This window comes from Odontesthes bonariensis, chromosome 4 (genome assembly GCF_027942865.1).
Source record: "Odontesthes bonariensis isolate fOdoBon6 chromosome 4, fOdoBon6.hap1, whole genome shotgun sequence".
In the NCBI taxonomy this organism is placed as follows: domain Eukaryota; kingdom Metazoa; phylum Chordata; class Actinopteri; order Atheriniformes; family Atherinopsidae; genus Odontesthes; species Odontesthes bonariensis.
Genome location: NC_134509.1, coordinates 40,295,265 through 40,311,394, shown reverse-complemented (window position 1 = coordinate 40,311,394; position 16,130 = coordinate 40,295,265). Strand labels below are relative to the sequence as shown.

General features: G+C 41.8%; 1 protein-coding gene across 3 annotated transcripts in view; it reads left to right on the top strand.

The window, feature by feature from the left end:
- tenm3 (teneurin transmembrane protein 3) overlaps positions 1-16,130 on the top strand; it is a 204,043-nt gene that overhangs the window by 144,803 nt on the left and 43,110 nt on the right. For all 3 annotated transcript variants that reach the window (XM_075464209.1, XM_075464208.1, XM_075464210.1), the window contains 3 exons: positions 9,915-10,039; positions 10,250-10,357; positions 13,532-13,686. In XM_075464209.1, coding sequence (XP_075320324.1) covers positions 9,915-10,039; positions 10,250-10,357; positions 13,532-13,686 — 388 coding nt within the window. The remainder of the gene's footprint in view (positions 1-9,914; positions 10,040-10,249; positions 10,358-13,531; positions 13,687-16,130) is intronic.

The window sequence follows — 16,130 nt, the reverse complement described above, 5'->3', positions numbered from 1 at the left end:
GTCAGCAATTTTAGAATGAGCCAACAAACTTTTGATAGTTTGTCCCCATTCTTCTCCTACCAAGACACCGCATTTCGTCGGGCCATTCCACTGAATATCCGATCTGCCTGTTTACACAGCGGTCGCATTGCATATATCCGATTCGTATCTGATAAATTTCCACATATGAAGGAGGCCTGTATCCGAACTCAAAATATCCGAATGCATGCGTCCTTGTCCTATTTACATGGTCAAAAAACATCCGATCTGTGTCACATGAGAGCAAAAAATCGGAATTGGGTAACATTTAACTGACATTGTAAATGTAGCCTAAGTTTGACAGTGTGGAATGGACTAAGTGTAGCAGGATGAAAAGCCCAGACACTAGAGAACGAGGGCACGTGAGAGGGAACATATCTTTTTTTACTGAACTTGCACTAAGCTTAATTTCAATAATGAAAGATCAACAGAAAAATTTAACAAAATGTATTGACGTACAATAATTGAATTTGCAATTAATTTGTTGGCCAACTCTGTATGTTCTTGATGAAGGGGTGGCATAAACGAAGTGAGGGGATAGGATAGGACCCTCCTAAAAACTAAGCATGAAACGTTGAGGGGAAATAGCTGGAGAAATTGGAGCCTTATGTAAGACTTGAAGGTCATCAGAAGTGGAAGTGAGCCTGCAGAAGTGAAGAGAGCAAGCCTCCAATATGGTGTGAGCTGTCAAAGGTCACAAGAGTGCCAAGGAGCCTGCTTAGGGCCAGAGGTGAATAGAAAGAGATTGCAATAAAGCTTGAGTCATCGAAGGCCAGAGGAGAGGAAAGGAGCCTGCAGAAGGCCAGAAGTGAAGAAAATGACCCTGTGATAACCCTTTGCTCATTTAATTCTAGTGAAGAGGAAAGGTAGTGAGCCTGTGATAAGATTTGGGAGGCCAGAAGGGAAGAGAACAAACCTGCAATGACGTTCAGAGAGTATAGAGCTAGAGGAATGGAAAGGAGCCTGTGGAAGGCAAAACGAAAGAAATTGCAAAGAGTCTGCAAAGCAATGGCGCAGCCACAGGTGTGCCATCCAAAGAGGCAGCTGGCACACCCAAAAAGTTGCAGTCAGACGATGCGTTGCGACACCTGCATCTGCCCACCTGGCGTAGCGTTATTTCTGATGAAATAATAAATGCGTTCAATCGCCAAGCCACGCCGTCTGCCCCGTTAAAGTGAGAGCTGCTCAGCGCGCACAGGTAATATCGCTGTGTCCTGTACTCTGCTGCTGGGCCCAGTAGCTGTGTTCAGATGGTTAAATAGCTTTGTTGATCATGCTTAATGTGGATACGTTATGGCTCTGTGAGAGTGCATGAGTACGCGCATGAGTGCGTTATATTTCACTATGTTCATCTCATTGGGCACGCAATGTCTGTGTCTGTGTGTTCTGTTTTTTGAGAACACAAACTGTGCTATTTGTATTACTTTGTTATTGATTGATGTGAGAGCACGTCACACGTGTGAACGTTTGGACCTGCTGTGAACTACTGTTGACTATTACTGATGAGAACGCACACAACGTGTGCATATGTTTTGTGTTTATAATATTGTATTCGACAGATAAATTCTTTTGAATGTTTGTGGAGGTGTAACACTGTTGAAAATAAATTTGGCACACCCAGTATTTGCTGGTGTGCACCCAATGTCTTTTTTCTGGCTCCGCCAGTGCTGCAAAGAATTAAAGAGAGAAAAGGGAACCTGAAAAATGTCTTTAAAACCAACATCACTTATATGCTGTCTAACCACTGAGGCCGCAGGCATATGAAGCACAGATTATTTTGGGCTTGACAATTTGACTGCTATAGAGTGATGTTCATTTGTGACATTGAAGTAACAGTAGAGGATTTGGCAAACTTGTTGCTCTTTGGCTCCCCTCTGAGTTGTGGGATGTCACACTAAAAACTAATGTCCATTCGAGCCCTGAAAATGTACAACCATACACATAAATTAGTTATCATGTTGAAGAGGCCACAATGAGGAGGAAGGGTCAGAGGTTCTGGTTGTGTATGGTGTCATTTGTTAGGAAGTGTAATGTGCTGCGGGTTGGCAGTGGGTCACACAGCTTCGCTTGAGGTGTGTACTGTTAGAGGATCTGGATGTGCTGGTATTTCCTGGGTGCGTTGGTCGCTGAGCAGAGCCACATGGAAATGGGGTGCAGGAAAGTCATACAAGCGAACAGCAGTCAGTCAAGGGGACAGCGGAGACTTAGGTTTAGGACTGTAAAAGGTAAAGAAATAATGACTTTAGGTTCAGGGCTATATAGCACTATTGTCAAGGTTAGGGAAATTGGTCAGGGAATATCTATAGGTAATACCTTTATTATTATAACTGTGTTCTGAACAGTACATTGATTGTTTTATCATGAAGAAGATCCCCATCTTAAAAAAAACCAGCCTATGTTTGTTGTCTTTTTGGGCTGGATGCCAGTTAGCGTTCTGTACAACGTGTTATTACTTAGTAGTATAATATTTTTGTAATTAAACTGAGAATTAAGTTCAAATGACAGCACAGTTGCGTTGGCTCATTGGGCTGTATGTCGCTTAAAGATTAATACAGCTTCTTATTAATTAGTAGTAGAATTTAGGTAAATGTACTTTATTTATACAGCCCTTTACAGACAATCCTTACGATGTACCAAAGTGCTTTACAGCAGGTAATAAATAAAGAGATGAAGAAGTAAAAACAAATAAAAACAATAAAAGAACAGTGAAAGCAATAAAATACAACAAAATCGAATAAGATAAAATAAGATAAAAGTGTCATGATACTACTGGGTATAGGTGTAGGGCTATATAAGTCAAAGTCCTTAGGGTTAGAAAGAAAAGTAGTGCTATGGAGAAGAAGGGCTTTAGATTTAGGGCTCTATAACACTATTGTTACGGTTAGGAAAATTGGTTGGGGAAGGTCTATAGGTAATAGCTGTAAAAGTCAGCCTATCTTTGTTGTATCATTGGGCTGTAACTCAGTTAAAGATCAGTACAGATTCCTATTAATTGATAGTAAACTGTTTTTATCATTACGATTATGTTAAGATGTGTTGGTTTTGCGAGGCGTAAGGACACAAATACAGACTTCAAAAACAAGGCTTGATTTATTAATCACAAAAAACAGAACAAGGTTAACATAAGGCGCGGCTGAGCCAGATGACAAAACTAGATCTATGAAAACAAAACATGACTAAGACAAAACAAAGAACATGACTTGGAAAAAAAACAAAACTTAACTTAACTTAACTTAACTTGGCGTGGCGTGGCACAAGGATCTCACAATCACTGAAAGCAAACAGGGAACCTAAGTACTGTGGGGACTGATGAGTGAATGAGTGCAGCTGATGAAAACGAGTGCAGGTGACGTGAATGAAGCTAATTACCTGGCATGGGAAGTGAGGGAAAAGCAAATGGCAAAACTTAACTAAACATGGACTAGAAAACTAAAGACTAAACACCAAAGCATGAGAAACTAAAACACAAAACTAAAAACATGGCACCGAACCCCATGTTTATGACAGATTATAGATTTGTTCCGAAAACAGCATGGTTGCGTTGTCTTATTGTGCTGTAAGTTAGTTAAAGATCAGTACATCTTCTTGCTACATATTATGAGCCTATTTTTATCATTACGATGATACATCAGATCAAAAGACAACACAATTGCATCGTCTTCTTGGCCTGTAAGTCAATTAAAGATCATTACAGCTTATTGTCATAAGTAGTAATCTGTTTTTATCACTAAGTTGATAAACAAGTTCAACAGACAGCATGGTATCATTTTTCTTCTTGGGCTGTATATCAGTTAAAGATCAATACAACCTCTTGCTATGTAGTATTAAACCTCGTTTAGCCATTTCTTCCAAAGGTTCCACATAGCCTGATCCGTATGTAGTGTCCAGTGTATGTGGTCTCCTACTGTTTGAAGTGCATCATGTTGCAGGAGTGATATTTTGCAGTCTGGTGGGACAGTTTGAGATTTGTCAAATGTTCTGAGGGTTAGGGTTAGAGAAAAGCCCACCAAATTGTCAAGTGACCGTAAAGCAAAATTGTGTTGGGGGCTGGAAACCAAAGACATGAAATGCAGTTTCTCGGCCCAGGAATATACATACCAAAGGTCAGTGTACTCCACAATAATCAGAAGCACATAGTTTTAAGGCTCAATAGCTTTTTTTGTGTCGCCTTAAAAGAGGAACAGCAGAACTTTTCAACAATAAATAACTAAATGATACTTATACTCACTCACTCAGATACCTTATACATTTTCTTTTTTTTTATATTCTTATCTTATTATCAAAACTACAGTAAATATGAAAATATATTATCAGCAGTATAATAGCTAAATGAAAAGAAATATGATACAACATGCACTGATGATAATATGACATAGAAAGGGGGTGAGGTGTAGGCTGGAATAAGTAGAGGGTTGAAGAGGTATGTAAAGAAAAATGTTATATGAGATGGAGGTTAACGGATAGAGAAATTAGGACCTGTAACAAAGCTTGAGAGCCGTTGAAAGCCAGCGGAGAGAAGAGCTTGAGATGAGGCTTAAAACCACCACCTTGTTATGCTGCCTTACTGCTATGACTTAAGGTCTCAAAGGTTTAGGCTGGGCGGAACCAGGGAGATTTGGGCTGAATATTGGAGGATTGTGCTACAGAGCTATCCAAATTGATTATCAGTAATCAATTACTAAGTAAGAAAACAATTAATCACATTTAACCTACCATTCATTTCAATACCCTCGTCAAGGATGAGAATATGTAGCTTTAGAATACATTGATGCAATGAAAAGTCAAAGAGCAAACGGGATGGAGAAGCACTTTTTGCATACTACAGCTAATAGCAGCTTATGCATCACATAAGAGCAAAGCAGAGGACAGCTCTGACCCAAAATGATGACTGCCGTAACAATAAGAAATGATCAAGACAGCAGAATAAGAAGACAGAGCGAAAAGCTTACCCGGTGAACTTGCTAGAAACTGAGCCCCAAAATGACATGGCAATATGTTATCTGTTAATGAGCATGTTGGTTGAGAAGTGTAGTCCAAGGTCCAATCTCCATCTGGTGAGACTTACCAGAGAAGTTGTGTATTCCGGCGGTTGACCCGTCAGCTTGTAGAGTAGTTGTTTTGCCTTTCTTTTTCTTTTTTTTGTTTTGCTTGTTTTGCTTATGACCATGTTTCTGTCTGAGTATTTGTATGTTCTTTCATATTGTGTAAAGCTATATTTTGTCTTGGACATTGGCAGACCATACCCCTGAAACTTTGAGGTAACTGTCTACTCTGTGTGCACTTCTGCTATTGGTTGATATTGCCATTGTTATGTACCCTGGTACCACCACCACCACCAGAGCTGACAAACCAGAAAGCGATAAGGACATGAGCACGAAAACCAGAGTAAACTACGGGGAAAGTAACAGCAAGGATCTGTTAAAGACTGAGAGAAACAAGGGAGCTTAAGCCCCTTGGGCAACTGATGAGTGAATGATGGCATCTGAGCCAGACTGAACACAGGTGAGGGGAGTTAATCAACTGAAAAGGGAAACTGTGAATAATTACTGGAGGAAAATTGGAGCAAGAACAAAACAGAACTGAGGAAAGACAAGACTACTGAATAAAAGTAAAACTAACAAAGACAAAACATGAGAGCAACTATAACAAACAACTAAAAACAACAAATAACAGTGGATCGTGACAGAACACCCCAGACTTCTCTGGCAGACGCCTCCACGGCCAACCAGAAGTCCACTGACAAAACGGCTAGACTGAAGGCTGCTATTCTGGAAACTGAAGTGCTGAAGGCTGCCGTACTGGAGACGGATTCATAAAAAAAGCGCCTGAACAGGAGACGGATGCACCAAAGGCGGCCGAACACGAGACTGGAGCTCAGAAGAAGATGAGTAAGACTTGAGCCGAAGCAAAGACTCTGTGGCAGACTTGGTAACACCCTGGAGCTCAGGTGAAGACCCTGTAGCAGAATTGAGCTGAAAGCGAAGATTTTGTAGCTGGCTCGGGAGGAAACCAAGACTCTGATGAGGACTCAGGAACTGGCTGAACAAGAGAAGTCTGTGGCTCAGATGGTGCAGAGGAGGTGAGAGGAAAACGCTTGGAGCCTCGCCTCCTTCTGGAACTTCTCTTAGTGGGCTCAGCTGGGACCAGCTTCTGCTGAGACCTGAGGAGCTAGTCCCTCTCACGGTGCGTTCAGACCGGACGCTTCGCGTCGCGTTAAGGGCAGATTATAGTTCTGCGTCTATCGTCTTGACGTGTTGCTTTGCTCTGGTCGCGAACCACTTTTCATGTTATGGTTCTGCAACCTCGGTCTGGAATTTCTCGGGACGCACAGCAGTTTCCCCTCGCGAGAATTTCGGTGGGCGGTGACGAGAACTTCGGGGGCGCCGGCGGAAGTGTTTATTTAAAAAAAAAAATAAAAAGTGTATGCAAGATATGGATCTGGAGTTGCTCGACATCGAAGAAGAACAGCTTCTTTTATTGGAGTTGGCGAAAATGCAAAGTAGGAAGCCACACAGACAACCGGAAAGGCACACCGAGGACCAATCACAGCCGCTTTTGTCTGCACACTTCCGTTGGTGGTCTGCGTGCGTCTGTCGCGTAGTCAGGATTTTTCTGAGGTGCACGACAACGCGCGCAGAGCCTCTGCGTGGGGGAGTGGTCAAGATTTTGACACTCGCAGAGGCTCTGCGTCCGAGCGTCAGAGGCTTTGCGTCTGAAGCATAAATCAGCCTTAACTCGTACAAGTTTGGCTGCGGGTGTAGTTGAATTTACTCGCGTTATTCGCGCGAGTAATCAACGAGCGAATTTTCGCTCAAGGGGCTATCCATTTCATTCTCTCATCAACCATGGCTGATATAAGTACCATCGCGTCCTTGTACCTGCTGTGGCAGTCCGAGATTCGTCGGAAACGCACAGGCCGTCGTGTCTGGGTCAGTGACATCATCCGGAGGCGCACTCAGCTCGGAGAATTTCACCGGCTTCTCCAGGATTTGCGTCTGGATAACGGCCGCTTCCAGCGGTATTTCAGGCTCACCAGGACCCAGTTTGATGACCTGCTCGGGAGGATCGGTGCCGTGATCTCTCGGCGGGACGCCGGCTGCAGGCGCTCCGCAGCTGGGCCGCGGCTCCGTTTCAGCTGCGGGGCGCCTGTGGCATGGTGTCCTGCAGCTGGAGGCGGCCGTCATCCAGACGGAACTCCTGGAGAAGGCGATGAAATTATCCGAGCTGAATGCACCACCGGATGATGTCACTGATCCAGACACGATGGCGTGTGCGTTTCAGACGAATCTCGGACTGCCACAGCAGGTACAAGGACGCGATCAGCCATGGATAGCCCCTTGAGCTATTCACTCGTTTTTTACTCGCGCGAAAGAGGCGTTTGAGGCGATGGAATTTAATTTACACCTGCGGCAACGATCGCGCGATGAAGGCGGTGCGAATATTCGCATCGCGTTTGGTGTGAACGCACCGTTAGTCTTGGCAGCCCTCTGGCAGAGGGGACTCCTGGGCTATTCTTCCGTTGTGGTAAAGAAGTGGACAGAATCTGTGGCTTGGATGAAGACAGAGGCTGCAGCTCAGACAAAGAGGCGAGGGATAACTCTTGTGTACCTTGCCTCCTTCTTGAGCATCTCTTCCTGGATGGCGGCTGGACAGATGCTTCATGGCCTTCCCCCCCCTCAAAGCAGAAATGGGGCTTCCAACCGCACCTCCATAGTAGTAGCACCCAATCGCACACTGACAGGAGAGCAAGGCAGCGAGGAGAGCAAGGCAGCGAGGAGAGCAAGGCAGTGAGGAGACTGAACAGGCAGGTGGCGATGTGACTGGAGGGGTGAACATTGAGGTGAAAGTGGCAAGCTCCACATTAAGGTTAAAAGTAAATCCACTGATAATTCAGAGTAGAAAATGATTACCACATTTCCCACAGGTCATGAGATGAAGTAATTTCACGCATGTTTGCAAATTAAGGGACCAGCAAGAAAGAGAGAACAGAGAAAATGAGCCAAGAATCATCAAAAATCTTTCATGCCCAGGTAAATGGCAGGATTGCTAATTTGAGAATCAGAATTAGCTGAGCCAGGCTTTGCTGTAAGCTTTATAGAAAAAAAAAGGAAACTTCATAGCCTAATCTTAAAATGGAGACGGTGTCAACCTCCCAAACCCTAAGTGGGTGCTGGTTCCACTGGAGAGATGCCTGACAGCTTAAGGCTCTGCCTTTCATTTTCTCCTGGAAACTCAAGGGACCACCAGCAAGTCAGCAAAGTGCTCTGTTAGAAAAAGATGAGACTATATATATATATATATTGCTTTCTGCCCAAATGTTTTATAGCTTTCTGCCCAAATGTGGCAGAGCTTTCTGGGATTATATGCCTTTTGGGATGAGAATGAGAATGCACTGTAAAATATGTTGCTATAGTTTTCTCTGTCCACTCTGGGATTTTATTTGAAACATGAAGATTTTATGCTTTGTCTCATTCCTCCCTTTCTTACTTCTGAAAGTGAAGCTTTATCCAGTTAGTATTTGATCATTTATTCACGTATATACAAATAGCAGGGCTGTGTCATACCTCGAGCTTCTCTTCCTCTGGCAAGACAAAGTGATTGGATGTTGTGTTATGATTCATCCATTTTCTATACCCACTTAATCCGTCAGTCGGGTCGCGGGGGGGCTGGAGCCTATCCCAGCGGTCATTGGGCGAGAGGCGGGGTACACCCTGGACAGGCCGCCAGTCCATCACAGGGCCACACAGAGATAAACCAGACAAACAACTCCTAAGGACAACTTTAGAGACACCAATGAACCTAACATGCATGCTTTTGGACAGTGGGAGGAAGCCGGAGTACCCGGAGAGAACCCACTTCACCCCCATTTCTTCATGTTAACCTTTTCTGTTATGTTGTTGTTCTGTCAGTTTTCCTTTTGTTGGGCGAGTGGGTAGAGTGGTTTTCTTCTAATCAAAAGATGGTTTCACCTCTCCAGGTGCAAAAGTGTCCTTGGGCAAGACAGGGAAGACCTACATTGCCACAGATATGCTAATGTTGTTGTGGTGTGATTGAGAAAAACGTGCTCATACCAAGTGCAAAGCTACATTGAATGTTTGTGTAAATGGGTAAAAGCTGTTGTAAAGCACTTTGTTGAACGTAGATACGTATGTTTAAGGCATTAAGCGTGGACAATCTAATACCCCCTTCGTTCTTCCTTTGGCACCTTATTTTCCTTATTCTTATTTCCTTTCTTTACTTCCTTTCTTTTATAACCCGAATACAATCCTTCTCTCAAATTGATCCAACATAACGTGGCTCTTTTGTACTTCACTCCAAATCCTTTCATCACCACGATCCTTGCCTTCATCTCTCTCTTTTTCTCCCTTTTATGTCCTTTCATCATCCTTTATCCTTCTCCTGTTGTACTTGCCCCTATGTATTTCCCTTTTAGTAACATCTTTTAATATGCCCTGGCATATTTAGATAATTAAGTACATCGAATCCATGTAGTTCTGACAAACTGACATATTTTGATATTGATCTTCCACAAAATAACACTCTGCTATATATCACAGCTAAAACAACTGAACTAAAATGACATGACATTCTAGAGCATATTTGAAAATAATCACTATAATACTGTTTGCCCCTTGTTCTCTTTCCCTTTGAATTTTTTTTTTATTTGATCACAAACACTTAAGTTTAATTTATATACATCTACATGTTTCTAATCTAATCTTTGAGCACATCATGACATTTTCACAATGTGAACCGGAGGTAGCAAGCCACCAAGAACAAATCAATAATTTTTGTTTTGTGAATGTAAACACCGGGTGCATGTTTATTTATTGTTGATTTACTGTACTATTTGTTAACCTTCTTTCATTTTTCTTGTCTGTCACTTCCCTCAATAGTAACAACCCTGCTCACCGTTACTATTTAGCCACTGACCCAGTAACAGGGCAGCTGTATGTGTCAGACACAAATTCTCGGAGAATCTACCGGCCCAAGATGCTCAGTGGTGCCCGTGACCTCTCAAGTAAGAATGCACCCCGCCTAACAACCGCCACCACCAAAAAACATATTAATATTTAAATTAAAGTACATTTATTTTATTTTATGGCAGTATTCTCATTAACACTTTTACCACAAATGCATTATCTGTGTGTGTGTGTGTGTGTGTGTGTGTGTGTGTGTGTGTGTGTGTGTGTGTGTGTGTGTGTGTGTGTGTGGGCGGGCATGCGCTCAGGTAATGCAGAAGTAGTTGCTGGCACAGGTGAACAGTGTCCCCCATTTGACGAGGCAAGATGTGGTGATGGAAGAAAAGCTACTGAGGCACAGCTACTGGGACCAAAAGGTACATTCACAAAAGATATCGACACAAGGTTTGTTATTATGTATTACAATTGTGCCACAAAGTCAACCAACCAGACAATTCGGGGGGTGATAAATTGTGATTGGCGGCTTCGAGCTTCAGTTGGATTGTAGCTAGGGCTGGGCCACTGATGGTATGCGGTATATATCGCGGTATGGTACTTTTGTATATAAATTACAACAGAACAGTTTCTCAGTGGTTACCATAGCACCAAATAAACACTTTCAATCAGGATGTTTGTGTAGCGTGGTGCAGAGTGAAGACTGCCTCCACTACACATTTAATTTGTTGTAATGATTTTTGTTCTGCAAAGAGCAAAAGTAGGTAAACTTATTTATTCCCGTTCGCCACACACAGCTTCTTTCACATTCACAGGTGTGTTCTCCTTCTCTAATAACATCAGCACCAACATCAAAACAAATAATTATGTATTTTACATCACTATTCAAAAACCAGTTTCATCAAGTACATTCAATATCAACTTATTTCTGAAATACACAGTCAGTCAATCACGTCTCCCAAACATTGTCATATTAACCAAATTAATCATGTATCTATTTCTTAAACCATGAACTAAACATGAGCAGCGCGAGCTTTTAAGATCAACTTCTATTCCTCTCCAGCTTAACGGGCGCTCGAGGTTGCTAGGCAACCAACACTAACCACTGGCCAGCCATCCTCAGTACATTACGTTCGCTGAACAAGTAACGTTTATAAACAAAATCACATTAAGTCCAACCGGGATTATAAAATACCACATAACATATTCACACATCAATTACACCCTTCTAACCCTCCCTTCTTACCTGCAAAGAGCAAAAGTAGGTAAACTTATTTATTCCCGTTCGCCACACACAGCTTCTTTCACATTCACAGGTGTGTTCTCGTTCGCGGAACGTATTCCCGCGAGACTTCCCTTTGTCCCTGAGCACACAGTGTAGCGAACGAGCCCTCTGCTGGTAAGGGTTAGACACTGCATCCCGATTGCTTGATGACCATATTTTACACTAAATAATAACAACAATAAACTAATCTCCTATCTTATCACAAAACACCCAGACTATTTTCACCACCCTGAACATGAGCTGTCCAAAATGGGAAATCAAATTAACTATGGCTCTGTATGCCACATTTGCAGCAATATTAAATTAAATGTATTGTGCAAAACAGAAAACACAGGAAATATAAAAAATATATACGTTATATTTATATTTAAAAAATAAGAAAAGGTCAATTTCCTCGAATAAACTCTGTGAGAGAAAAGCCACTGCCTCTTGGATAACGTAACTTTCATAGGCGCCTTCCACTTATTCAACATGCTCAAATATGCGTCATGTTTCAGACACCCCATTTGTGCATGTTAAGCTAACTGCTTGTTAATACGATAAGTGTTTTATTACTTTGCATGTCTTCCAAAAGAGAAAATAATCAGGATTTTGAGGATGTTACCGTTACACACCAGCTGAGACGCAGGGTAGCAAAATATTATGGGCGTGAAAACGAAACTTAGAAAATAGGCTCGGCGCATGCGCAAAACCACAAAGTAGCAAATCTCAACAAGTAGCAGAAATCGCCAGAACACCGGCTTTGACTCGTTTCATATTCCGGAGCATGGTTAGCCCGCAGGTACTGCCGGACTCATGAGCTATTGCGGTATAAGGTATGCCAAAAAAATCTGTACCGTTGGTGAAAAATACCGCATAAGGTATGATACCATGCATACCGCCCACCCCTAATTGCAGCATCCCAGAAGTATGACCAATCAACAAGACTATTGTAAATACAAAAAAAAATATTAATAATAATAACCTGTTTAGTCCAGAAGAAAAAGACTTTTCTAAGAGGTGACAGTCTGAGTGAGGGAGCTGCAGAGGGAATTCAGGAGGAATTGTGGAGAAAATATGAACCTCAGGAAATGCAAAAGAGGCATGACAGGACTTAAATAGTAGAGCATCCAAACCTGCAGTGGTCAACTTTTCAGACCCCGCCTCGCTTGCAGAACAGCTAAACAGCTCAATTCATTTCAACAACAGCAGCACACCAACCACCTGGATTCCTGTAATCCTCAGCTCCCCCCACCGAGCCCCCATCCTCAAACAGCTTTCTAATCCCAAAAAAGACACGGCCTAAGGATCTGAAGGGCGACAGGCCAGTGGCCGTGACATCGTGTACAGAAAGACTGTGTGTAACCTATTGTTAGGTAGGCTGTCGGACAAACTCAGTTCACTCCAGTTTGCATACCAAGCAAAACAAGGTACAGAGTATGCAAGTTTTGTGCTTCTTGATGCAGTCACCAAGCAAAGATCTTATTTATGGACTTCTTATCGGCTTTGAACACTGTAAACACCAACACTGTTGCACCGCCTCTCATTCACGCAGTCTCTTCTGAACAGCTGATGTTGAGATGTGTCTGCTACTTGAACTTTGTGAAGTGTTTTTGTGGGCTCTAATCTGAGGTGCTGGTAATTTGTGGTTTCTGTGGCTGGTAACTGATTAACTTATCCTCTGCAGCAGAGGTAACTCTTGGTCGTCCTTTCCTGGGGCGGTCCTCGTGAGAGCAAGTTTCATCATAGCATTTGATGGTTTTTGTGACTGCACTTGAGGATAGGTTCAAAGTTCTTGAAATTTTCCAGATTAACTGACCTTCATGTCTTACAGTAATGATGGAGTGTTGTTTCTCTTTACTTAGGTGAGTGGTTCTCGCCATAATATGGATTACAGCAGTAGTCAAATAGGGCTATTTACTGTATAGACCTTTGTACCAACCCCACTTCTGCACAACACAAATGATGGTCTCAAACAGATCAAGAAGGCAAGAAGTTGCAGAAATGAATTCTTGACAAGGCACACCTCTGAATTGAAAAGCATTCCAGGTGACTACCTCATTAAGCTGATAGAGAATGCCAAGAGTGTGCAAAGCTGCCATCTAAGCAAAAGATAAAACATATTCTGGTTTCTTTGACACTTTTTTGTTTACTACATAATTCCATGTGTTCCTTCGTAGTTTGGAAGTCCTCAGTATTGATCTACAATGTAGAGAAAAAAAATGAAAAAACCATTGAATGAGAAAGTGTGTCCAAATGTTTGACTTGTACTGTATATTGTGATTTATATTATACTTGTGTGTGTGTTTCTCTTTTTCTTCTATTCCCATAGGGATTGCAGTTGACAAGAATGGGCTGATCTACTTTGTGGATGGAACAATGATCAGAAAAGTGGATCGTAATGGAATAATCTCCACAGTGCTGGGGAGCAATGACTTGACCTCTGCACGACCTTTGACCTGCGATACCAGCATGCACATAAGACAGGTAACATGCAAACACTGATTAACACCCTCTATGGCATAAAAAGCAACACGCTTCCATTTGGAAAAAAGACTTTTGCTGTAAATGTAAATCATTATTTTGTTATTTATTGGTGTCAGTGCTGCAAAGGTAACAGAACCAAGACAGATGGACAGGGATCTATGACTGAAAGTTGATTTAGCAGGGATTTCTTAACTTTAGGTTCCTTGTCCCTGGTGAAGGTCCCCATGGTCCATATCTATTTACTGCTCTTTCCCTAACTTATGTCAAGAAATAAAACAAAGGCAGGAAGTATGAAAGTAAGAAAGAAGCTGAAACTCCCCGATGCAGCGGTCCCCAGTTCGAGTCCCAGCCCAGGACCCCTTTCTGCATATCCTTCCCTTCTGCCCCATTTCCTGTCAAGCAACCTTCCAATAAAGGCTGCAAGTGTCAAAATTAATCCTAAAATAAAATGTTTTTTTTTTAAAAATTGGGGAAAATTCTTTAAGCAAACTGAGAAGGGGAGAGAGTGATATGTAGGCATTAATGGAAATCCCCAAATTTCCCACAGACATTTACGAAGATGCAGGATAAGGCTCCCGTTAGAAAATCTTCTTTAATATGTTATATTTCCTGTGCATTGGTTTGAAGCAAAAGAGACCAGCACATACACCTCTGTTATGGAAAACACGAGGAGTTTATAAAGTGAAGTGAAATTTATTTATATAGCACTTTTCAGCAACAAGGCTTTACAACACAAAAGATTGGTATAACTATAACAGAGCAAAAGTAAATTTAGCTAATAGTAGGATTGGTATAACTATAACAGGTAATTTGAGTAAACTAACAAAAACTAACAAACATGGATAAACTTTCCTCTAAGAGGAGTCCTGCCTCCACCTCTGGCACCCTCTATACTTTCATTACCCCCTACCCGAACCAGGGTTTGCATCCCCACCCCGCTGTGACTGGTGTGCAGTTGGTGAGAGGCTGAGGTAGCTTGTGGCTGTAAAAAGATGGTTGTTGTGGTGTGAGGAGCAGATCTATCTAGGGAGTATAGGGAATTACTCACTGAGTCTGGTCCTTTATTTTATAATTTAATTTTTCATTAGCACAAGTTTCTTGTGTTTACCTTGAATAGGGATGGCTCAGGTAATCCTGAAACATCCCATAGTTAAGCTGCTATAGGCCTAGACTGCTGGGGGGCCTCATCTGTCACACCTTTCCTCACTTTACTCTCTTTATGTATATGTGACATTATTGTGGTCATTAACTCGTGTTTCCCTGTTCCAACAAATATCCTTTGAATGGTGTTACAGTGCCGCCACCGCGCCCCCCCCCCTTCTTTCCTCTCAAACCCCAGCTGGTGGAGGCGGATGGCCACCCTTCCTGAGTCTGGTTCTGCCAGAGGTTTCTTCCTGTTAAAAGGGAGTCGTTTCTCTCCACAGTCGCCTCAGGCACGCTCAGGCCGGGAGATTGGACCGAAAAACAAAAAGTTTTCAGTGCAATCTGTTGGTTTTCTTAGCTAGGAAATTGTTTTTGAATTGGCTCTATATGAACGAATTGGATTATTTTATGAATTATGATTATTATTAATTAATTGAATTCCAATTGGCTTGAATTGGACTTACTATCTAAGTGCCTTGGGATGGCATTTGTTGTATTTGGCGCTATATAAATAAAAATGAATTGAATTGAATTTAAAAATATAGCTCATTGATATAATGAATGATAACAAATCTTTACTATACTAAGTACAAAGCCGTTCGGTGGTCTATAAATTTAATGGGAGTATTTTAAAGTCTATTATTTAACTTGGATAAAAAAACTTTCATCTAAGAGGAAACATTAAGGTTGATATAGTGGTAATAGGTCTTAATAGACCATTTGAATACGACTAAGTTTTCCTCCTAGTGAAGTATTAATAAGACAAATCTATTCAATAAGGGTAGAATGACAGAAGAAATACCACATTAGGGGAGAGGAGGAGAAAAAACATCAGTACAGGCAGAGTGAAACAAAGACAGAGTAGCAAGTAGGGGAGGTGGAGGTGGTCTCAGATGCGGATATGTTTTTGTGTGGATATGTGTGTGTGTGCAAAGTTCAAGGAATTTCATCCAAGTGGACTGCTACGAGCCTACACCCTGAACCTTCAAAGCATTGCAAGACCCAAATCGATAACTCAATAACTGAGTAGTTGAGTTGAGTAGTTGGAATTAAATTTCTTGAGAAGTATAGATTAGGTCTATCAGTTCCATTTCAATCTTCCAACAAAGACAAAAAATGCTGCTGTAAGGTCAAATTTGTCTATACAAGTGAAGGATGAAATTAGAAATCTGGGTGTAATTCTAGACTCAAAATTAACTTTTAAACCTCACATTGGAAATGTTACAAGAACAGCATTCTATCACTTACGAAATATTACACGGGTTAGACTAGGGGTGGGCGATATGGAAAAAATGTTGTAT